This window comes from Lichenostomus cassidix, chromosome 1 (genome assembly GCF_008360975.1).
Source record: "Lichenostomus cassidix isolate B80296 chromosome 1, HeHo_3.0, whole genome shotgun sequence".
Lineage (NCBI taxonomy): Eukaryota > Metazoa > Chordata > Aves > Passeriformes > Meliphagidae > Lichenostomus > Lichenostomus cassidix.
The window spans coordinates 80,841,170-80,866,466 of record NC_139479.1 but is presented as its reverse complement, the minus strand read 5'-3'; the positions used below and the strand labels follow the sequence as shown (position 1 = coordinate 80,866,466).

The following is a 25,297-nucleotide window of genomic DNA, read 5'->3' as shown; positions in this document are numbered from 1 at the left end:
ATATTTATATAGCAGAAGCTAAAATGTTCATCTGACTACTGGTCCATTTGAAGGACAAAAAAAAAAGCCCTAAAAGCTTGCAAAGAAAACTGAACCTTACAATTGAATTTTCAGGCTAGGACTAAAATGTACTTCAGAAAGCTAACAAGGGATTTATCTAAGCATTAATCATTAAAAAGAATTATGCAGAATAGGGCTTTCCTATTCTGGTACAGAGTGTTTAATGTTGCATGAATTTACACAGTGACTGTTCTGAGTAGAGAGGGAGTCACTGATGCAGAGCATCATCTATGAAAATGATTCTATTGGGGTAGTTTGTGGAAGTGCATACAAAAGTTCAAAATCAGCACAGTGTATCCAAACCCCAACAATTACTCAAACAACATTGTACAGGGCACTCAGTGCTCCTGAGACAGCAGATGGGAAGGGGTGCAGCTGTAAGTTCAGAGAGCTGTTTGGGGACTGTACAGTACTGTTTGAGAACAAAACCACTCTGTTCCCTGTTTATAGGAAGAAGTCAGAACTAGTCTCGACTCCCCAACTCATCATCAAATGTACACACATGAAGCTGCTTGCTGGTCCATGTTTTGATGAGGGATTGAGTTTTAGATGTTTTGGGCCACCCACATAAAGATGGTGTTGATACAAAAGAAACATTCACATGAAATTGAAAAAAGGGGCAAACACAATCTCTTCACTCACCGTGGTCTCCTGAAAGCCAAACCATACTGCTGACAAGCCAGGCCAACTGTTGGAGTATAAACTATGGGCATGAATTTCTCGATATCAGAGGTCAGCACTCGGTAAAAAAGCTTCTCATTCCTGTCTTGCAAAGTCATAAGAACAATATACCTTTAAAACAAAATAAAATAATTATGTATCAGTATTTACAGTTGTCCACAGTCTCACAAAAAGCCGTTGTTGGCTCACTCAGCATGCACTCAGTTCTCCCAAGCCCTGACACTCTTTTGTGCTACATCATGAACAGATACTTGGAGCAAAATTTCCCAGAGGGCCTGGCCAGCTCCACCATCCTCAGTGACAGCTCACAAAGACTCAATAGGGTTGGCCATGACACCCATGCACAAACTTTGAATTTTGGAATTTGCTTCAAAAGGCATCATATTTGGCTATCAATGTATAATTTTCAAGATCAACATGGGTATTTCTGACACAGAAAAGGCAATGCAATTGGTCTACAGGGTAAGAGTCTTGTTGCCTCAGTCCCCAGAACAATGGCAGCTGAGAAACATGGAGATGCAAACCCTACTGTCCATCACAGTGGAAATCAAAGACCATCTTCCATCAATAACCCTGAGGAGCAAAACTGGATGCAATGAAAGCTCAGGAACACAAAGATTAGTCAATATACACTATTGCTTCTGTTTTCTTTTTATTTTTTCCTACACACTGGTGTCGCTGTTGAGCCGCTAGCAGAGAAGAAGACCCGGATTCTCAGCATGGCATAGAAAAGAGAGCTTTATTATTTTGATCCCAACTTATATAGACTTTTCAGAGGTCACCCAGATTGGTCAGTCAGAAACCTCCCCCTAGGCCTGATTGGCCAGGCCTGAACTGTCCAAATCTCGAGACATTGTTTTAATAACATCCAAACTTTATCTTTGTTTATAAAACACAGGAGAAAGTTCTCATGGGAAAGACCTGTGCTAGCCACACACTGGCAGTTTTTTCTGCTCTTCCATCCAGTATTTTAGTGAGGGCATTGATGAGCACACAGACAAGGCACATGCAGTGCATGTGTTCACTCAACCTTCAATGCTCTGCGTTTTTTCCTGTACCCAAAGTATACCAGAACTTTCCAGTAATGTAGTGGCAGAAAAAAGTAACATCAGTGGATCTGTTGGAGCAGGTCTAGAGGAGGGTCATGAAGATGCTCAGAGGGCTGGAGAACCTCTCCTATGAAGACAGGCTGAGAGAGCTGGGGTTGTCAGCCTGGACAAGGGAAGGTTCTGGGGACATCTTCTAGCAACTTCCAGTACCTAAAGGGGGCCTAAATAAAAGCTGGAGAAGGACTTTTTACCAGGGCATGTATTGATAAGACAAGGGAGAGCGGCTTCAAACAGAAAGAGGTTTAAATTAGATATTGGGAAGAAATTTTTGAGTATGAGCATGGTGAAGCACTGGCACAGGTAGCCCTGAGAAGCTGTGGATGCCCCAGTCCTGAAAGTGTTCAAGACCAGGTTGGATGGGGCTTTGAGCAATCTGGTTGAGTGGAAGGTGTCCCTGCCCATGGCAAGGGGTTTGGAACTAGATGATCTTTAAGGTCCATTTAAACCCAAACTACTCTATGATTCTGCTGCTGGAGAGTATGGACAGCTGGAAAAAAGTGACTTAGAGAGAAACGTGTACATTGAAGCAGAATCTGCAGTTTTTCCTTGAGGCTTTAAAGAACTGAAAAGTAAAGAAGGGAGAGGAAATAATATGTTTTTGACATACTTGTCGAGATCGCTTGATTTGTTTTCAAAGTTTTTCATCACACGAAGGACTTGAACGTCTTGGCTCAGGAAGCAAGGAGGAAGGAGGCCATGAATTCCCAGCTGCAGCCTTTCTTCAAGTGTAAAAGCCATGCCCTGGGAAGAAAAAAGGAAGACACATTCAAATGGCACGATATGCACTATCAACTAGGATATCCAAGAAGAAAGCAAGCAACAGCATGCAGCCCCTGTGGGCCTGGAGGCAGTCCTGCCTTGCAGGGAGTGTGGGGCTCAGACCACCCAGATCCTGCAGCTTCTGCATTAGCAGTCCCAACAGCAGTAGGGCTTTAATGACTCACACTCTTTTGCCATCTGAGTTTGGTTTATTTCTATAATGTTTTTGACTTTAGAGGACACATATTTTTAGTGTTTCTTTCACTTCATACTCTTTTTATATTACTTCACTAGCTTATGCCTACAAATTTCCATGGCTTTCCTGGAAGCCCAGCAATCATACTCCTTTACAAATCACATAACATGTTTAAAATCATAGAATCTTTTAGATTGGAAAAGACTTTGAAGATCATCAAGTCCAACCATTAAACCAGCACTGCCAAGTCCAGCACTAAATTATGTCCATAAACACCACATCTACGTGGCTTTTAAATACCTCCAGGTATAGTGACTCTACCACTTCCCTGGGCAGCCTGTTCCAATGCATGATAACACTTTACATGAAGAAATTTTTCCTAATATCCAATACAAACCTTTCTTGGTGCAACTTGAGACTGCTCCCTCTCATTCTATCTATCACTTTTTACCTGGGAGGAGAGACTGACCCCCACCTGGCTACAAGCTCCTTTCAGGTGGTTGTAGAGAGCAACAAGGTCCCCCCTGAGCCTCCTTTTCTCCAGGATAAACACCCCCAGCTTCCTGAGCAGCTCCTCATCAGACTTCTGCTCCAGACCCTTCCGCAGCTCTGTTGCCCTTCTCTGGACATGCTCCAGCACCTCAATATCCTTCTTGCAGAAACAGAACACAGGGTTTGAGATGTGGCCTCACCAGTGCTGAATACAGGGGGATAATGACTGCCCTGGTCCTGCTGGCCACACTGTTGCTGATCCAGGCCAGGATGCCATTGGCCTTGCAGGACCCAGCACTTCACTTTGTTGAACCTCATACAATTTGCCTTGGCCCATCAGTCCAGCCAATACAGATCCCTCTGCAGACCCTTCCTACCCTCCAGCAGATCAACACTTCCACCCAACTTCATGTCACCTGCAAACTTAATGAAAGGTCTCTTCACTCCCTTATCTCAATCATCAATAAAGATGTTAAACAAGACTGGCCCCACCACTGAGCCCTGGGGGACACCACAGGTGACCAGCCAGCAACTGGATGTAACTCCATTCACCACCACTGGGCTCAGCCATCCAGACAGCTTTTTACCCAGTGAACAGTGCAGCTGCCCAAGCCATGAGCAGCCAGTTTCTCCACGAGAACGCAGTGCGAAACAGTGTCAAAGGCTTTCCTGAAGTCCAGGTAGACAACATCCACAGCTTTTCATTCATCCACTAACTGGGTCATTCTGTCATAGAAGGAGATCAAGTTGGTCAAGCAGGGGCTGCTTTTCACAAACATGTGCTGCCTGGACCTGATCCCCTGGTTGTCCTGCACATGTCGCATGATTGCTCTCAAGATGACCTAGTCCATGTCCTTGCCCAGCACCAAGCTCATGCTGACAGGTCTGTAGCTCTCTGGATCATCCTCACAGCCCTTCTTGTAGATGGGCTTCACATTTGCTAACCTCCAGATAGCAAAGATTTCTATCTGGATACTGCACAGTATACCCACCTCATCTACTTCAGCTGCCTTCCAGTTTACCACCAGACACAGTTTATTAATGGTGTATTAGCCATGCAGAAGACAAACAGGCCATGTAGAATGCTTTCTCAGGGCTAACCCTTTGTTTTAAATACAAGTAGCACACAGAGTGCCACAAGTATTTTTAAGTAACCGACACTGCCCCACAGCTGGAGCTCAAGGGCTAGATTTTGTAGGATGACCCTGCTCTTCCAGGACAAGTTCACACTTCCTAGGCAGAAGCCTGAGCATGTCTTGTGCCCGTGCATGCAGGGGTTGATGCTCCAGACCACCAGCAGTGCCCTGTGCTGGATTCAACCCGATGAACAGCAATGGCAAATGCATTCTGCAGTCTGTGAAGAAGATTATAACAGTCCTTAATTAATGGTATTTCTGCTATGCTGATAGCAGATTAGACAGAGGGATGGAAGAAAACATTTTCAGGGGTGTTTAAGGAGCTTAAATCCTAATGAAAACTTCACCCATAACTAACCAACTGGTTGTATCTTGATGAGCAGCTGGCAGTAAAATAGTCAAAGTCTGTAATTATTGAACTACATCTACTCAAGCACACAGACACATGTTGGCAAAATATTAATGAGAAGCTTTAAGGCTGCATAGCTGTTAAACTGTTATTTTCATTGATTTAACATATCGCTATGACAAATAACTGTTATTATCATTGCAAGACAAAAACTGAGGCTGTATCTTGATGAACCTGGCTTTGGCAGCCTTCCCTCCCCTCCTGTTGCTTGTTCCCATCCCTGTGCCATCCCAGTGGTTGTGCCAGTACAAGCATGTATGCAGTCATATGGTTAATCAGCAAGAGGAAGTACCTGGCTTAAAAATAACCCGGTCACTCGATCTCAGAGGAGCTCCCCTGGCTGATGATGCCCCATAGATGGCTCTACAGGCATTGGCAAACCTGGGCACAGCCACTGGGGACATACACTGGGAATGAACTGCTGGAAGAGCCATTCACTTTTAAGTGGCAAAAATGTTTGTCAGACTATCAGCAGTGCCAAGGAACCTGTGCCGGAATAGAGGGAAGGGCTGAAACTAATTTTCCTGTTTCCCAGATCCATGCTTTGTATAGTGTGACACTTGTTTCATTAGTAAAATGTGCATTAGCAAAAATTAAAAGGAAAAAAAAAAGGTCTTCATATATTTTAGAAAAGTTATTCAGCCTCCAGGATAGCTGAAAACAATTTTTATCTCACAAGCATTTTTATAGGGGTTTTTTTCTGCTGTGTATCTGGATAGAGCCAAGTATTTTCAAAAATCTTTGCTGTAAGAGCACAGCAGAGAGATACTGTTCCTCTTCCAGCCAGCAGATGAGGAATCACCAGTTGCCTGGGAGGCAGGAGGTGAGGATTCTGCTGCCAGAAACAGCATTGAGGTCTTCATAGTCATTGCTGAATGCTGTACCCAGGACATGGCTGTTGCTGCTGAAATGCGTGATGATTCTGACCCAAATTTCCTTCCTGGACATGAGAAACCTTCCCCCAAATAAGTTTCATAACAAAACATTCCCAGCAGATAAAGTTTGAGTTTTTATAAGTCATCATTTTTTATTTAAAAGAAGCAACATGTTCTCATCAGAAAACTTTCAATCACCTGCATTCTCCAGGCTGGAGACATCTGAAATACTAGACTAAGATCAGCACTGGACATCAGCTCTGTGTCAGTATATGGATTTACATTTCCAATATGGTATCACAGCAGGGAAAATACAGCTACTGGGAATGTCAAAGTTTATCTACAAGGAATGGGCAAAACAGAATACAATTTCAAACCATTTACTTCCTGTGACCTTTGAATATGGAGGACAGATAATAGGAGACAAATATTTGGCAGTAAATACGCAATTTGCTTGTCTAGAAAGAGTCACATCACAGGCTGGCTGATCAGGGTGTCAGACCTGATCCGTGCTCATACCCTAGAACAGAAATTAAGCTCAGTGAACACAGTAAACCAGCAGTGGTTTTTCTTCTGAAAGGGACAGAAAAGGCAGAAACACAGTATCCTATGCATTTCTGCATCCAACCACTGGAAATCTTCTTGTGGTAACTTTTCAATAGGAAATAAAATCCTTTTAGTGATTTTCCACACAATAAAATAGTGAAAAGTTTTAATGTTTCACCAAATGATCAACATCCAATACAAGAAAAAATTTCTGTATTTCACCTCATTTCTATTAAAAATAATAACACAATGCCTTACTGAAGTAACAGCCTGAATGGCCACTATAGTAATCCACTCTTGTTTTCTGGTGGGCTGGGCTCTGCCTGAATGACATCTCCAACCATCCCACGAGACCATGAGCAGCTCAAACTATTTAAACACAACCACAGTTGTGCTGTTAACAGTCCAAGAGCAAGAATGGCAATAGTGACACCCAGCATCTCTAACTCACTGCAGTTCTGCATTTATTGCAGCTCTGTATTTATCTAAATGAGCTATATCAGTATAAGCCTCTTCACACTCTAGCAATCACAAACATGTGTGATGAGGAACTTGCTGCTTTCACAACCAGTTAAATCTCCAAAACACTTTTCAGTACAGAGCTGGTCCATCATCCAGTGCCTCTGTGGAACAGCTGGGAGCAGAACAGAAATTACCAGCTCTAACATTAAGGCTTCTTTCTGAAGTTTCTGTGAAGCTCTAGGAGTAGGACCCCATGGTGAAGTGGTTATATTCACTGAAACAGCACAGCGTGAAATGAATCTGGAAACACATTCTGCCCCAGATCAAAAGCTCACATTCACTGAGGTATTGCTATGTCTAAGATTAAAGCTTTTAGACTTGGATTATTTTTTAAAGACTGCCTGAAAGCCATATTGTACCACTCTTTTCCTGGTCTTGAAAGGTCTAACGATTAGACGATGAGCCACAACCTTGCAGAGCTAAAGCCAGGTGCTCCAATTCAATTTTAAATGTGTTGGAAATGAGTTGGCATGGAGAGGGCAGATGCTATGTCACTAACCAAAAACAAAGGCAAAAATATCAGCTGCCGACAAGGCTTCACACTACATGGGGGCTAAGTGAGGGGTTTTGTTCTGAAAAAGGCTTACTGCAAAGAACTCAAATGCTTCTGTTTTCTTATCACTGACAGCACCAAGTCTGTTATGTGGCAGGTCCCTCTTTGCAGTTCAATCCCATAAAAGCCACATATTTCAGAAACTGAAGGATGAAGCCAATTCACAGATAATAATTAGTTTTATCACTGCCTGCACTTTCCAGCAGTGAGAAGTAGGTGTTTCACTCACGGCTGGATACAAGCAGGACGGTTGCTAGCATGGCTTGGGTTTAGAATTTACTCATTATAGATCAGACTTTTGTAGGTGGGAACAAAGACACAAATGATAGTTCCTATGGTATCAGAAAACTGTTTTTAAGGTAGTGGGTGCCTCATCAAGGGCTGAATTATGCTTTACCTAGTGTACAACATCCAGAGTGCAGTGTGGCTCAGATAATCTCCGGCTCATGAGCATGTTTTTGGAGCAAAGCCTTGGCTTGCTGCATCTATCCATATCCCTGTGCTCTAGAGAGCAATGAGCAACCACAGCACAGGCAGGGCTGTGGGACTTCTTGGATGGCCAGACCAAGGGGTTTATGCAGTTTGTACAGTCCCAGGCCATTGCCCTATGTGATGCTGGGACTCCAGCTGCAGTTCTCAGGACACTTTTGGGACCACATCCCTCATCCATGCAAGTGAAAGCTAGTCTGGCAGTCTCTGAGCTGAGTAAACAAGTGAACATCTCCTTTGGCAACAGTCCCTGGAACTGGGAAGTTCCTAGTCTGATGAGCACAGTGCTGGAAGGGCACATGGGGGGAAATACTGACACACAGGGATCACCACTGCAGGCTGTAAGAGCAGGTGCAGTTAATCTACTTTTCCTTTATAATCAATATGTTAACAGCCAGGATAGGGAAAACCTAAGAGTCATGGAACTCAATAAGCTTATTCTATACAGATTTTTCCTGCAATGTGTTTTCCATAGATATTTACACCTATCCAGTTTTATGGACTATCTGCACACGAAAATTCCTCCCTTAAGGGGTCAGCACCAGAAGCTAAACTAATCTGCACTGAGACTGTACACGGGCTGGGGAGCAGAGAGCAACAGCAGAAAACAGCCATTTTCTACACTGAGAAAGATTTTTCTATAAAGATCAGATCCTACTGTGACCTCCTTGACTCCAACTGACTTGATAAGCTTCTTCAAGTGCTCTTTTTCAGCTACCCAAGCTTCTCTTCCTAGTGTGGATGGACTGACAGGCAGTGCATTCCACCCTGGAAAAGCTGTATTGAAAATATTATTTGCATAACATGAGTGAAGGAGGGACATCAGAGGGGCAATCCTTTAATTTCTCATTTTAAATGTCTTGTGGCTTCATATTACCTTTAATTTGTATGTGTTTGTGCTCTTAAACTTGGGGAAAACCCAAACCTGTGATGCTTTGGGGTATGGGGAAGACATCTCCGAAACCTGGAAAGAAGAATCCTCATCCTGCCTTCTCAGCAGTTATTGCTGGACAAACCTTTTGTTGACTGTGATTTACAGACTCTTCTCACAGTGTCCATTTCTCTTTCTGAGTTCACAGTCACTGGTTGAAAAATCCCTCACTCTCAGCCATCCCCTTTGTTACAAAATGATATAATAGTGGATTTCTAATCCTTTCATATTGTTCTTCCTTCCTCTCCCACAGAGCCTGGGAACACTATTAAAAACTCCAAGACAAAGATAATTAAGCAACTCAACTTTGTGTTTGTTTTAGTTCCTGGGGAGCCATCTTTAATGAGGTCCTCTAATTCAATTACAACATAAGTTGTTCCTATTATTAATGAGGTTTTACCAGTAACTCTTTTGTTTTGTGCAAGTAACTTTTTTTCACTGGATTACATTTCTATTATTCTTCTCAGTGACTTTTGATTTACACCACCCTAAGACTGAGCAGAACTGGAACATGACAAAGTCCCTGTGCCAGAGGGACCTGATCCTGCAGTTTCTCTCACAGAAGTAAATGCTTTCCTGCTGAGGACATTCCTGATGGGTCTGTGATAGGCAAGATGTGACAGGGTCCCAGGCAAGAAGCAACAAAGCCATGCTGTTCCCACATGTTACAGGAGGTTTTCTTCAATAAATAAAACTAGTAAGACAAATTTCTTCAGGGATTTATTCATTAATCCATAGGAAGATCTGCAGTGTTTAGTGTTCAAGCCCTGCACTGTGATTTCAGACTGCGGGGGTACAGCTCTATACCAAAGTTAGTAGAGAACTCATTTTGATTTCCTGCAGTTTGTCAGCCTCCAGGGCAGCAATTTGTTCTCCACATGAAAAAAAAAAAAAAATCTGTATGCTAGAGCCCTTATGTGTTTTTTCTGCAAACAAGATTCTGTTGCATTGAGAAAAGCATATTTTTAAAAGATTAACTAGACAAATTTCCCCAAAGAACAGCTTGTTTGGCACACTTGCTTCCTCCTAACAAAGTTCTAGCCAAGCTAATGGGAATATTTCTTTGGCTCTATGGAGAGACAGGTAAGTCTGACATTTCTTTTGATTTTGACTAGATTCACAAATGTGTTTACATGCATGATGTGTCTAAATACAAGCTTCAGTGAATTTTGGTAAAGCAGAAGAGTAAAATCACTTCATGGAGAACGAGACTGCCATATACAGAAAAATGAGGTGTCATGGGGAAAAAAAGACCCAGAAAATTTCTCAGAAATCCTGAGAAATTGTTAGGAGCAATAGGGCAGCACAGGATCCCAAATGGCGCGGGACACATGGTGCATGTGTACATGCAAACAACAGAGTAAACGACCATTCCTGCCTGGATCAGCCCAAATCATGAAGCACTTGCTCTTTCCCTCCTCATTTGCAGAAAAATATTGAAGACAAGGGTGGCCTGATGGAGTAAGCAGTAATGAGGACATCAGGTTTTGGGCTGCCACCAAGCACATGGGCAGAATCCTGAGGCAAACCTAAAATTCCCAGCCCCCTATCGAAAGTATCCTGTGTGATCCTGGCACACAGATTCTGGTGGATTTGCCCTCCTAACTCCAAAGCAAATGAAGACTCCCCTACTTTATTTGCAGTCTCCCTAAGTAATTTTACATCAGTTTTACACCTACGACTGTCACACCTTTTTATGCCAATTAGTCAGTGAAATGAGCCAGTCCAGGACAGAAATGGGAAGCTCATAGTCCACATGCCTATGTCTCAGCTAAGATACTTATTTCTTCTCATGAGGAAAGGGGGCAGGGTAAAATCAGTTTCTGCAGGCAGTTTGCCAAGCACTAACCCCAGTACTTCTGCCACAGTGTGGCAGTTACTGTGATGTTGGAGACACGTTTTTCTCCCAGAAATAATGTTGCCACTAGACAGGAAGAATTCAGCATAAATGACAATGCTTGCATTCCTAAGACTATGAAAACCAGCCTTCATCATCAATTTGAAAGAGCAAGTATGTCTGAGAGGAAAGATCAAGGCAATTCTAAGGCTTAAATGTGATCCAAAACATTAAGAAAATGCATTTTTAAAAGCCAGTTTTACAATGCCTGGAAACTTCTCCCACTGTAAATGCAGCTGATCATGTGAAGTGTGGTTGCATTCAATTTGTGTCTGGTGCTATTGAGAGCACTAACTTCCTTCTGAGGTCCCAGTAAATGACATAAAACGAGGTTTGTGCTCTTACTGCTTGCACGCAAACTGCACCATGCTGTGGGTCTGGAGGGTGGGAGCCTCTTTGCAATTTGTATCTCGTTAGCTACTGCCACCCCAGCAAATGGGGCTGCTCCAAATGCAGGCTGGAGCTGGATTACAGTTCATGGATGATTGCTGATGCTGTATTTGGTTAAACACCGCTGAAAAGCACTGCCTAGGCCATACAATTAGCTGTTTCACAAGAAAATCGTTTGGATGGAAGCTGTAGCTGAATGAAACCAAGAGTAGTTTTGTCACTGACTTGACCAGAGATCTTTTCTCCACTGTACCATTCCTATGTCCTTGTCACTGTCCTCCTTCACATGCTGCTTCTACCAAAGCTCTGTAGAAAGCAACCATAGCAGCAGCTTCTTGAGCAGTACCAGATGTTCTTTGTGCACCCTTGTCTAATCCAGAACAAGCAGGCTTGGCTCCTGAGCCACAATTTTGATAGCTGTGCAAGGAGATCTAACATATGTCAGCTTCAGAGCATTTGAGATGTTTACAAAGCATTCAGATACCCTCCCAGATAAAGGATTTTAGCAAAAGGCAATGTTTTCTTTTAAAAATTAGGAACACAAGAAATAGACAAGGCTCTAACTTAGAAATCTACCGTCTTAGTAAAACAAATGCACTAGAAAAAACACTCTGAGCTCTCATTTAATGATACAACCTCCACTTGAAGGCAACTAAACATGCAAGTAAACATAGAGCATCCCTAAGGAAATCTATGTGAGCCTCCATTTCCTATCTGAGTAATTTGTATAACTTTTGCTTTCCCTTTGCTGATTCTGTAGCCCTGCATGGCAAGGTCATTGGTGGACTTCAACCCAGGCAGCTTATGGTGGGGCTCAACAGAGAAACTGTCCCCCAGTGCAGTGCCCATTGGCACTGGAACACACCAGAGGCATTCAGCAATCTCATGAGTGTCCTTCACTTCCCTTCAGAGATCTTTATGCAGTCCTCATTTGGCAGCTCACCTCAGAGTTAGCTTGCTCTGTGTCATGGTGATATTTTTCTTCCCACTTCTCAGCCTTCCACAGACTCAACCCTCCAGTGGTTTTGTCTCTCAAGGCATTAAGCAAGTTGCTTCCCTCTACTCCAGCATTTCTATGGCTGCATTTCACAAAAGCCCTTTTGAACACTGACAGGTAGCTAAATCTAAAGCTGTATACATGCACATATGCAAACACATGTGTCTATGTATATATGTATATATATACACATATACACATATACACAAACATTTAGCTGCAAAGCATGTCTCTTTCCAATCCAGCATCCAGCCAGTCCTAAAATGATCTCCGTGCTGACCTCAGGGGCTGTCATTTTGCCAAGCACATGCTTTTCCTACACACGTGTGGATCAGCCATCCAACTGTCCAAACTACTTTTGGCACCACCAGGAGAGTAGCTGGCCTACCATGACTCTCCTCTGACTCCTCCCCTTGTCCTCCTTGTCTGAAACTTTACTTCAAAATTTTTATTCCTTTTAATGCAGAGAGGAAAAAGGAAGATGCACGAAGTGCTCACATACATGCAGTCTGACCCTCTGTGTCTGCAGCTCTCATCACCTTTGTGTGCACTCTCCCTGCTATCTTTGTTTGCTGCCAACTTGAACTGAGCTGTTGCTAAATTCTACGCAGTTGAATGCTCAGCACTCGGCACACTTGGCCCCGACACTGAAGCATCTGGGCTGCAATTTCTACAAAAACACAATAGAAAATGACACATCCTTTCTATCAAACTTCCCCTTCAGGACCTCTAAATATTCTTCCAATTATATAGTCCTTTTATTTTCCACTTTCTTAGCTCCTCAAAATTTCAGTTCTATTGTTTCCATATGGTGTGAGTAGACTATGTCCAAATACTCCAGGTGACAAAATACCACTAATTTCATACAAGGGCTTTAATTTTTATCACTTTTTCAAGACTGAGCTTAACGACTTCAAATTTCAAAAGCATATGCTGCATTGTAAAGATATTTTCACTAAACTATAAATCAAATACCTGTTACAGTTTCTGAGATTTTTTAAAAAAAAAGTTCAAAAATTAAATTCCCATCCTCCTCTTCCAACTGTTTTTAATCAAGGACAGTATGAAATAAGTTATCCAAGATCAGAATGAAAAAAAAAGAAAGCACAATTACTCCAAGATGCAATTTGAAGATTAAAACCCTTTTGATTCCTTGAGCTGTTTGACAAACATTTCTGGTGGACAGCAATTGCAGTAAGATGTTATGAAATATTTATGTCAGTTTGTAACATGCGTGACCACATGTTGGTCAAGACAGCTGAACTGTTCATTATTGCTGGGAAGCTGTAAATCACCCCTCTGGCAAACCTTCACATGAGTTTCGAAATAAATTGGTTTGTTCATGATCCCATTAGATGCTATGGCTTAAAATGCAAATAATATTATTCTTGGCATGGCTGCTGCCTGTCCACCTCAGCACAATTACTGCAGCCTGTCCTAGCTTACACATACATTGTCCGAGGCCAACACAGCAGTTTCCTTCCTCCAGCAGAACATCTATTCCTCTGTACCCAAAACAATTTGGCTAAATGACACAAAGATGAAGCGTGACTGCAGTAAGCATAACAGATAGTCCAGGCTTCTTGGAAACACAAGTGTTATCCCAAAATAATTTAATATATGGATGATGAGGTGAAGGCAATGGCTAAAGCATTGATTTCATGCATGCACCTCTGTCAGGAGACACCAATCAAACCTTCAAACCTGCTATTCAAAGTGGGGTTTTGATTTAATAATACCTGCCTTGCTAAAAAGGGATGTTGCAGTGTGGGGACCATTGGAGGCAGAGCCACAGTCTGCAAATACTGGGAATGCTGACATGATTTTCACTCATGACCTGCCATGAAAGGCCTGTATGCAGGGCATATCTTTGGGAATAGAGCCTCCAAACTCAGGTTTGAGTCCAAGGTTTTGATTCTCCTCTGCCTGGCACCACAGTATTCAGCAACATCAGAGTAAATGAAATGTAAAATTATTTTTATCTTCTCAGTGTTTGAAATAAAGGAAGGCCTGGATAATCAGAGCTGAAAAGTTAGATGGATACCTTATATTGAACTTTAAAAATATAAAGGGCACTTATAGGAAGGATGGGGACAGACTTTTTAGTAGGGCCTGTTGTGACAGGACAAGGGTTAGTGGTTTTAAACTGAAAGAGGGTAGGTTTAGATTGGACATAAGGAAAACTTTTATTTGGAATAACATTAATATTTTTTTACAAGGGCATGTAGTGATGGGACAAGGAGGAATGGCTTCAAAATGAAAGAGGACAGGTTTTGATTAGATACTAGGAAGAAATTATTTCCAGTGAGGGTGGTAAGACACTGTAAGAGGGTGCCCAGAGGAGCTGTGGATGCCCCAGCCCTGAAAATGTTCAAAGTCACCTTGGATGGGGCTTTGAGCAACCTGGTCTGGTGGGTGACATCCTAGCCCATGACAGGGGCTTGGAACCCCCTGAAAATGATCTTTAAGGTCCCATACAACCCAATCCAAGAGTCTATGTTCTGGGGAAAACAAGGCTACAATTCACTATCAGTATGATTTTGGCAGCTGTCTATGGCTATATGGAGTTTTATCATATACAGCACTATCCTCCTGGGCCTGAAACTCAGATATATGAAGTTATCACATTATCTATAAAATCTGAGTGAGGAAGCACTCCTTAAGCTGTAAGTTAGCATTATGCTTAGCATTGAACAAAACCTTAAAAGTCACACTCTGCTTTGTTATTCCTCACAATAAAAGCATGGTTGTCAGAGTATGTGTCCATATGGCATGTCTTTTGTGCATTTACAAAAGCTTTGTCTTCTGTCCCATCAGTACACAGAAGTGCTGACTTTTCCAGGTCAGTCATTAACCAACATCACTTACTTTCTGGCAGAGTGTCTGACTTGCTGCCACACAGCAGCATCCTTTCCAAACCCAGGAGAAGAAGCTTGGCAGATCTGACTGACTAAAGGATGCCCTCAGAGGGAAGTCCTGAAGCTGAGTGGCACCCAAGGAAGCTACTGAAAGTTATTTAAGAATGTGCATACAACTTCATCAGCAGCCTCTTCAGTCAATAAGAGCCACAGACTGGAAAAAAGCCCATGAGCCTGAGAGATGGAATCCCAGTCCTGATACCTTGTTGGCAAACAGAGAGGATTTTTTGGTGCAGCTCTCTAATAGTATGCAATGGTCAGGAGAAAGCCAGTGGGATAGTTCAGCCCCCACAGCAGGGTCATGAGCTGCCCCAGGAGCTGATTTGGTCCCTCCAGAGCTCAAGAGGATTCTCTGAGTGAATCACTTGGGCATGAGCACTTCCAAGCTCAATTGTACTTTGATTCCTAGAGCAGTTTCTACTGTTTTATTACAACAGAGATGTAGCTTGCTTATTTTGTCCTCTCTTTCTTTTCTGATTTTCTTCCACAGAAAATGCACAGAAGTTACGTGGCAGAGGTGACAACAAATGCCAGATTATCTCGTGGCAGTTGCTATTTCCAGGATGTATCACTCAGACCTTTCAAGAATGTCAGTGAACATTTTGTTTGGGCTGCAGTACTGACACACTGTCATCGTATTTCCTCTGATGACTTCCTGAAGCAAGGTTTTTGTTTTTGCTAGCCGATAGTAGATGTGTGCATGCCAGAAGCTGAGGAAATGAATACCATTAGTGCCAAACCTGCAGGATGAACCTGATTGCTGCTTCAGCACACAATAAAAAAAAACTTGCACTAGAAGTTGATGATTTTCAAAGTTATTAGTAATTGTTATTAGTACTTTCATGATAGCATTCTGTGTACAAATAATGTCAGTAGTAAAGAAAGAAGATCCCTCAGCCAGTTCTTAAGACATTTATTGCTCTAGGCTGTGTTCGGCAGCTTGGTGCACACTGATTTAAAGAAGACAAAATCACTCCAGCTGGCACAGAGTGGTGACCTGCTCCTCTTTGGGTAGTGGTTGTTGTGAGTCCACCAGCCTTCTGTTCAAGTGTACACACTGTTTCCCAGCCAATGCTAAACCTTGAGTCTTTCTTTTTAAAGAAATCAATCTTTAAAGTTGCTTCCAACCCAACCCATACTAAGATTCAGTGGACCGATCCCTTGGATACAGATTGAATTTTGACTTAGAGCTTGACCTCTGAACCACTGCAACGTCTGGTGTGCTGAGACAGGGCAGATACCACATCCCAAGGTAAGCTGTGTGCAAGCTTCATACATGTCAAAGATATCTAGCTCTGGAAGAAGCTTTCAGAGATTGTCAAGAAGATCCTGGGTGTGACCTTCTGGAAACAGCCATAAGCCTTTTCCTTCAGCAACAGTATCCCTAACAATTCAAAACAACCTTTTATTCCTAAAGCCCTGTCAGCTCAACTCTTCAAAAACACAAAGCACAGCAGAGAGCCTAACCACAGATGGAGTCTGGACTCCCCAAAGGAAGGAGGGTGGCGTCTCCATGTCTGAGTCCCAGGATGACAATCAGTGATATAAAGTCTAAAGATGAGCAGTTGCTTGTCCAAAGACAAAAGCACCGAGTTAATCATTCTGGTAAATAAACTGTAAAAATTAAATCTTTAAAACCAATTCAGAAGTTTGTCTGAAAGCTATCTCTTCTGCCCAAGGCTTGTAGATTTGTTCTGAGCCTAATGCAGGCCTTCACTCAGCAGCAGGTTAGGATGGAAATTATGAAGCTGACATTTAGGCCTGGAAAAATTAAACCTTATATGTACTGAAATGGACAGCAAAGTGGACTAAAGTTCCTTTGTTCCTTAGCCAGAGAGTTTGGCTTAGCACTCAGCTTAGCCCTTCTTTCCAGCTGAAGAGAAATTGGACTCCAGTGGTAAAACCCTGGTTCCACAGCAACACTCACGTTGAATCCAGAGCAGATCAGATCAGATAAGTCCTTGGAATTTGTTTGCTAGACAAAAACATTAATGCCAACAATGACAATTACTCCATTATTATTAAAAAAATAAAACCTCCTTTAAGTGAAAGTTGAAACAATGGCAAGACATACCAAGGTTTAATTGTACTAAACCTGCAAGGTCCTGGGAGGAGCAGGGAGTCGGACTCAGTGATCCTTATGGGTCACTCCCAACTAGAGATATGATATGATTCTATATTAGAGACTTATGGTTTTTAAAATAAATGTAACTTTTGTAGCAAAAGAAAGGTTGCATTATTAAGCTACATTTCTAGGAAGAAAAATGTAGAATGCTTTTTAATTTATGTAGAATCAACAGAGTCAAAATCCAATATCAGGTACTGGATGGAACAAATGCCAATGAAGTGCACTCTTTCAAAAGTAAATCTTTTAATTTCTGCTACTCTGAAATGCCCTCAACTTAGTGTCTTTGGATTGGAATTTAGATACCAGGTACAATATTTTCTGTCCATTTGGACTAGCAACAGAGTTGGAAAACCAACTCATATTTGACACAGGAGAACTGCTTTTTCTTCTCCATTCTTTTACAAAAAAAAAAAGAGTCAAAATAAAAATGAAATGAAAATAAAATTTTCATTTTCTTAATGAAAACAGAACCATATTTTCCAGGAGTATTTAGGTACTTGTAGATCCATAAATATATCTACTGGGATTATCAGAGATATATTAATAAAATATGTCTCTAATTTGCATTGTGTTCAGATTCCAGAGATTTAATATAGCTCTGCCTAAATACTTCCACAATTCTGACTGAAAAGATAAGAAACAATATATTCTCTATTGGCTGTACTTATTTATTTTATAAATGAGCTTTTCTCATAACATTATTCTGAGAGGCAGAGTACACATACACATGCACACAAAAAAAAAAACCATAAAAATTTATTTAAAAAAGAACTCTAATTTCTAGCCAAATAGCCCTAATATAAAATCAGAGTAAAAGCATCTGGGAAAGGACAAAAGAATCCATATGAATGGATCTAGACAAGCTATCTGGCTGTTCAACTAAAAACAATGTCTTGGGGCTGTCTTCTGATAACAAGAACTTGCTTACAGACAAACACGTGCATAACCATTGCCAGCCAAGGAGAAAGAACTTTAAGGAAAATAAAGAAAAAATACAAATTCAGGTTTCCTGCTTGTTACAGGTCAGACCTCAGCGAGCCAGTACTTCCCTCCAGATCATTTATTCCAGCTGGATGCTGGTTTTGCACCACAATGCTGTAACCAGTGAGTTCCTTCCACTACAGAGGTTCACTTTATTGAGGGGTTTTGTGAGTTTTTCTAGATGTACAGTCTGTGGGACAATCAAGTTCCTCACATTCTGATTTTGACACCTCCTCTGCAATTTCCAAGGCTCAGAACATTCCAGCTTATTAAAAGGATGTGCACATGCATGGCATTGATCATTTTGCTAATGAGTCCAGAATCAGTAAGAGGTTGGCATCCCTAACAAAAGCGCTAAAGGTAAAATGGCATTTTGGGAAAGCCTCTACCAGTTGATTTCTTCTACTTAACCAAAACCAAAAAGAAAAAAAAGTTAAAAGTGAATACACAACACATTTTTCACATGGAGCCGTGTAAATGTGTCTTTTCTATTGATTTTTTTGTTTGCTTGTTTAGAGGAAGAGAAAATAATGATGTGCAGGTATTAAACTGTACCGAGGAGACAACAAACATATTCTGTTAGAGTGGTTTTGTCAGCAAGCACTTGATTACTTGGAGCTTTCTTTAGAGACTGGAGCAGAGCCAGGTGGTGACTAGTGGTGGCACTGAAAGAAGAGGAACACGGTGGAAGTCAGTCACCAGAAGAGACCTTTTTTGCTTGTGCTTTGCCAAGTTGCCTGACAACGTGGCTGATGGAAACAGCTCCTTTTCATGAGCTACAATGTGATTCTTTCAGGCTCTTTCTTAGCTCAGCCTTATTGTTGGCCCTGTACACAGCCCAGTGTGTGGAGTTCTGCAATGAAGTCACCATAGAAATGACATGGTGAGCATGTACTGACCTCCCAACTGTGTTTCCTGGTCCTGAAATAAATTTGAGCTCAGTTATTACGGCGCCTCTGATTTAATAATTGGCTTTTGGGAGACACTCAAATGCTTCAAATGGAATCTTTTCTTAGGGTCAAATCCTGTCCCTATTGTAGCCTACGGGAATTTTGCCACTGGACTTTAATGAGACAACAATTCGGCCATTAATCCATGAAAATTTGCTACTCTAGTTCACACTGCCCTCCCATTTAGGACCCTGTTGTTCAATTCACTCTGAACCAGCTTGTTTTCACTTTCAAGATAATTGTGCAGACTAAAGAGTAATTCAAACAACAAATTCAGCAAGAGCAGGCATTAGCTGCATTAACTGTATGGCTGCTGGCTGGACACTGCTAAACTCCACTGCAGAACCTTCCCAAACCTGCAAACAGTCACTAAGTCACTGAAAAGTCATTTCTCAAAAAGACAATAAAAGCACCACAAACAAGGAATTTTGGTGGTGCACAGCCTGGCAACATGAATGTCTATCACCTTCAAGAGCAGGAGCTGATTCTTTAGGTCAGGAAACACCAAAGATCAAATTCTCTCTAGCTGTATATCAGGACTCACATTAATGGAAGTGTACCTTAGGGCAGACCTTCCAAACTGCCTCTTGCATATTCTAGCTGACTGCTAGAAGCTTCTGTCTATTTTAACATATTTAATTTTTGTAGTCTTGTTTGAGTTGTAGGTCTCTGATAATCTTCAAGCAAGATACAAATGCTATTTCAGAAATGTCTGTATGGTGCTGCTCAGCAGATGAGCACTTGTGTTCCTAACCACTCTTCACAGACATGCTTAGAAGCAATTAATGGACTCCTGGGGCTCACAGATTAATCACCAGTGGTACAGAAAATACAGCAGATTTTCAGAGGTGACCAAGATCACAGTAACTCCCACTAATTTTAAGTCTGTTAGATAAATTTTCCTACCTTGGCAATTTCTCACTGCTCTTGTTCACATTTAATTCTAAGTTATACTCCTGGACTTCATTCCAATGACATTTTGCAGCACCTAGAGAAATACCTTTATCAGTACAATGGCAGATTTCACTGTGTGAAAGAGGGTTAAATAAAAGAATATCCAGTTTTCCATGTCTCTGGTTAATAAAACATAGCACTTCTCTCCTGTTGCCTCTCATCGATCCTGTTTAAGTGGTCTGGCACGCTCTGAAATGCACAAGGGCTCTATTATGTACAGGCAGTAGGTACAGCAGGTTTCACTGGACTGTAACTGATTTGTTTCAGATGAAGGGATGCTGTTAACCACCATTGTGAATATAATTGCTTAGTTGATTTCCACATTCTTGTCATTGTTGGCCTGGCTACTGCAAGAACAAGCTGGTGAGGAATTCCCTAATGCTGGTTAAAAAAAAGGAAAAAACAAAAAGGAAGTCTTCAGGTCAAACCAGGAGTTCATGCAGACATGCCCACACCAGAGGCAACACAAATACACCTTTTCACCACTTCACTGCTTTTCCTTTGCTCCTTCTTTAGACCAGAACCAACTCCAGGAGGAGAGATTCTCCAGGTGAAGAGGAAAAGGGACCTTTGCATATGGTCAAAATACTGAGGTGCCACCTCTGAGTGAGCACTAGGATGAACAAATCTGATTCCTTCTGTGACATGTGGCAGGAAGCTCAGAAGCCTTTAGCAGACTTTCAGTGCTGGCTGTTGCTCACAGTCTGTTCTCACACAAAGCACAACCCTGCTCCTGATATTCCCTATGTAGCATGTCCTGTGCTATTAAGTTTGTGGGAAAGCCCCCAGATTTCAACTGAGACCAGAGCTGGGTGCTTCCACCACAGCATAAAGGAAAGCCACAGTTGGTTTATCACACAGGGTCTTAGTGGTCATGGATTTGGTTCCATCCCCTTTCCCAGGCTCAGAACGGTGTTTCCACTGTGGAGCCTGATGGCACCTGCAGCCTCCAACAAAGACTGATGCTTGCCTGTGCCAAACATTTTACATACATGGGGTACACGGGTTCTGGTCTAAAGGTTGTTGAGCAGCATAGCACTAGGAATGGGTATATTACAGGGAAGGTATTTGCAAAGGTATTACTGGAGAAGTCTGGTAGTCCATGGGTACTGGGTATCCAGGTGACCTTAATGTTTCTCTACTGTTGGTTCCCACTACATTTCTAGTCTAGATTCTTTGGATTTTTTTTTAACTTTGTCTCTCCAATGAAAGACACACCTGCACATCCTTCTGCCTCTGATTTACTCTTTTCAAAACACAAGAAATGAAGGCCTTCTGTTTTTACAGAGGCTTTTGGACATGTTTGTTTCCTCCATTTGACATGTAATGTCAAGTGCACACATAATTCTTCATAGACTGGGAGTCCTGGGCTTGCTTTCTTACCTTTTCACTTATCTCCTTTGTCATTATTATTTAAATATGGGATATACCATATTATTAATTTCTCAGTAAAACTCTTTAGTAAACAGGATGGAAACACTACCATTTATACCATTTTGAACATTTTACTTGGTTTAAGTAATTAACCAACATAAATTCTCCTTATGAAAAAACCAAACCAAACCAAACCACAAAACACTGTGGTGAGACACAGCCCTTTATAGAAACAACCTGGCAGCATTTAGTATTGATAACTATGCTTGCAAGCATTGCTTACTAGCAGCACAGCCACATAAGCTCAATGCACTCCAGGTACCAGGAGGGGACTGTGACTTGCAGGTCGACTGAAAGAACAGCAGCCTATTTCTTTTCAATAAATGCAAAGGTGTTGTTCTGGACTATGAGCAAACCCTCAAAAACATTCATATTAGAATAGCCCTTGTCATGCATCACACACAGCCTTAGGGTCCAAAGCACACTGTAAAAAAAGATACAGGAGATCAAAACATAGCAATGAAAATAGGTGGGCTCTGTCCCAAAGAGACAACTGGTACAGCAGAGGAGCAGTTCTGATTAGCATGATGAGCTTCATCCTCAGCACAAGCCTCGCAGTACTCAGCACGCCCGCTGCCAAGGCACTAAGTCAGCTCAAAAATATTTGTTATGCTAAAGTAATCCTCTGGGCAAGTCGTTTTAGTGCAGGATGACATTCGTCTCGGAGGTAAAACACAAAGGATCTTTGGCTGAATTCTTATTGTGAGTGACACGAAGAAAAACCCCTCGCCATAGGACACCGATTTATTGCCTATGGCCCCATTGAAATGTCTGCATAGAAAATCAGGCTACTCCCATCGAGCTGCACGACACCCAGCTGGGCATGCCGTGCAAATGAGGAGCTCACAGTGCCAGCTTTGGCAGTCACCAGGCCTGCTGAGGACAGACATAGCTAAGCAGGACAATCCTCCTATAGCATAACACAGTCAAGGGATGCTTCCTTGGAAGGACAATACTGAACAGACCCTATGGATCTATACAGCAGAGTGGAAAAGAAAGCACGTTGTTCTTTGTAAAAGCAAGAAAGACCGAGGAAGAGATGCTCCAGATTTCTGTCTTGCTTCACGTAATTGGGATGCATTACCAGCTGCAGGAGGTATGTAACCAGCATAAATTACTGCATCATTAGCTACCTAACAGGCAACTGTTGCTCTCAGAATTAATTGGGTGAGCCAGGAAGGGCAGAATAAAAGTAGACAATGACTCTGAATGAGATGTTTTCCTTCTAATACCATTCAGCAGCAGCATAAGACCACCCCTGTCTGAAGGCTGTAAGGAAAAGTTTTGGGATGGCACTACAGCAATGGGTACAGATGGCTCCTATTAATTTTCCATCATCAGGGACCTGTATTGAGTCCTATTACATTCTTCCACATATTTTGTGAATACATCACTGATCCTACAAATATGACATGTGGTAAATAATAAGTTAAAAGATTAACTCATTTTGCCAATAGCTCACTTCCCATATACATTTCACTGTGAACACAAAGGCATTTCAGCTTTCTGGCACTGCTGCCATGCAAAGTTCACAAGTTGAATTTTGTGGTCTGTGTCTGAAATGTGCAAAATGACTTTTCAGTTTTACTGCATCAAAGGGAATTTTCTCCAGACTGCAGAAGTGCAGTCAAATGTGGATGTTGAGTTTCAGCCTTGCGGGAAGGGCTGAGAAGCACACGCAAAGCATGCTCCTGCCAGCACAGCCCTTCAGGGAGGTCACAGGCAAAAGGTTTACAGCACTTTCCCTAAAACAGGAAAGGAATTAAGTCATTGTTTCTCTACTGGACAAAAAGTTAAAGAAAGACTCAAAGGCCAGGCTCAGTGGTAAGCAGATGGAACCCACCAAATACTTTGTAAACTCCCTTCTCTGCTTGGACTACCATGGCACCTTTGGGAGACATCTCTGCTAGTGAGACCCAGAACAGTGATTGTGGAGGTTGTACCAACAGAGCAAAATCCTGCCCAAACAGACTATAATGGATAGGAAGTCCAGCTTCCAGGTCCAGGCACACAGCAGAGCACAAATGTGTACCTGCAAGACAAGCAATGATTTTGAGAGATGTGGTGCTTAGGGACATGGTTTAGTGATGGACTTGGCAGCGCTGTGTTAATAGCTGGGCTTGATCTTAAAGGTCTATTCCCACCTAAACAATTCTATGATTCTGTATCAGTAGCTGAACTTGGCCAGGTAGTAATTTTTTTAAAAAGCTGGTTGAATGTTTCAGCTTTGGTGATGCTCAAAGGACATTCTTTCTAATCTGGGGAAATGAGAGAAAGAAAGGACTATAAGGGAATGACAGAGGCTCATGTTGCAGACTGCTTTGAATCAGGAGTCAACATTTGACAATAAATAAAAGAAGGCATGCAATGAGAATCACCTGTGAACTGCTCTGACTGCAAATACTGGTGTGATTCATTACAGAGAAGTGAAGAAAGAATAGCAGCACACAGAAAAGCCTGAAACAAAGTGAAAATGCTTCAGGTTAATTCAGATACAGAATTCTAAAAGCCTAGATGAAATGATAGCTGTATGATATTTCAGTATAAGAAAGACTATGCACTGGAGATCTTATGCAAAAAGAAGCTGGAAACATGCAAATATACTAAGTACAACGTTTAGAGAGACAATGAAAGTGCCTGCTTACATTGGGATGGTGGCTGCTGCAGTGAACCAAAAAGGTAAGGAATGAAATACCAAGTTCACCATCCTAGGTACGGAGGGATGAGCTGGTAGCTACATAGCCTTAGGAAAGGTCAGATAAGATTGTATCTGAACTAAGCTAAATTGTAGCTCGGAGACAAAGGACTGCAGTTTGGAAAGAGATTTGCATGTGGAGAAATATAGGATGTATATCAAGCATGGATGATAGTAGTCGCACTTGTAGTTATGATTAAGGTCTCTCGAACATCAAGGGAAAAAAAAGGGACAAATGGCAGGACACCTTCCCCCAGGAAGTCCTCCAGTGAAAAGAAATAAAAAAAGAACAGAGATGTCATGAACTTTGCTGAAGTTGGCAGAGAGTGGGATAGAAAGAAGGGTATAAAATACTGTCTTTGAGGGTTTTTTCCATAAGACAAGGAGATCTTGTCACTTGAAATGTTTCTCTCAGTAGAAATATGCAGTGTGTACCACATAGTTATTTAGGCCGCAGAGAAACGCTGCATTTGAACTTTTATTAAAGAAGCCGAAACTTCCATATCACTAGGGGCTGGTCCACTAACTTCCCATTCCTGGTGTCACACCTGTTCCCTTTGGGGAAAAAAAAAAAAATAACAAAGTGATGCAAAGGATTTATGATTTTCTTAAAGCACAGCTCAGCTGTAAATAGGAGACAGGGAGAAAATTGCATGAAAAGACAGCAAAATCTCAGAAAAGGTGAAGCACACAAAATGGAATGAAAATAATCTGTGAGTGCACGATTCCTGTCTCATGAAAATAGGTTGAGCATCTTCATGCAAAAAGCTTATATCAGCCTTAAAACAGCCATAAGGTACGAAGTCTTGCACTCCTTAGAAATTAAAACCTAGCCTTCAAAAACCTTGCTGAGGAATCCGCCCTGTCCAAAAGCTCCAGCTCTCTACATCCACCTCTACATAGAGCCTATGAAGGAGGCAACACCAGCAGCAGCAGCAATAGTGGGCTACCCCTGGGGGATCTGGAGGAAAGTCTTAAGCTAAGCCAGCAACCTCCTGCAGCCAATATCAGAGTAGAAGGCAGCTGTCAAGATGGAAGATTCCCCACATATCTGTGTCCTTCTCTCTTTCTCTTTTGATTCCTTCTGAATCCTGAGCAGCTCATCAGGGCAATTCTCCGATCCAGAGCCAAAACAATTTGAATGCTTATACCACAGCAGTTATTGAATATTTCCCCCAATAGAATGCACCTCTGT

The 25,297-nt window shown here is 41.9% G+C and overlaps 1 protein-coding gene across 3 annotated transcripts in view; it reads right to left on the bottom strand.

The window, feature by feature from the left end:
- The window catches only part of ME3 (malic enzyme 3), a 117,925-nt gene that overhangs the window by 51,077 nt on the left and 41,551 nt on the right, over nucleotides 1-25,297 (bottom strand). For all 3 annotated transcript variants that reach the window (XM_085065633.1, XM_085065640.1, XM_085065636.1), the window contains exons 2-3: nucleotides 2,458-2,591; nucleotides 703-852 (exon numbers count right to left, since the gene is read on the bottom strand). In XM_085065633.1, coding sequence (XP_084921759.1) covers nucleotides 703-852; nucleotides 2,458-2,591 — 284 coding nt within the window. The remainder of the gene's footprint in view (nucleotides 1-702; nucleotides 853-2,457; nucleotides 2,592-25,297) is intronic.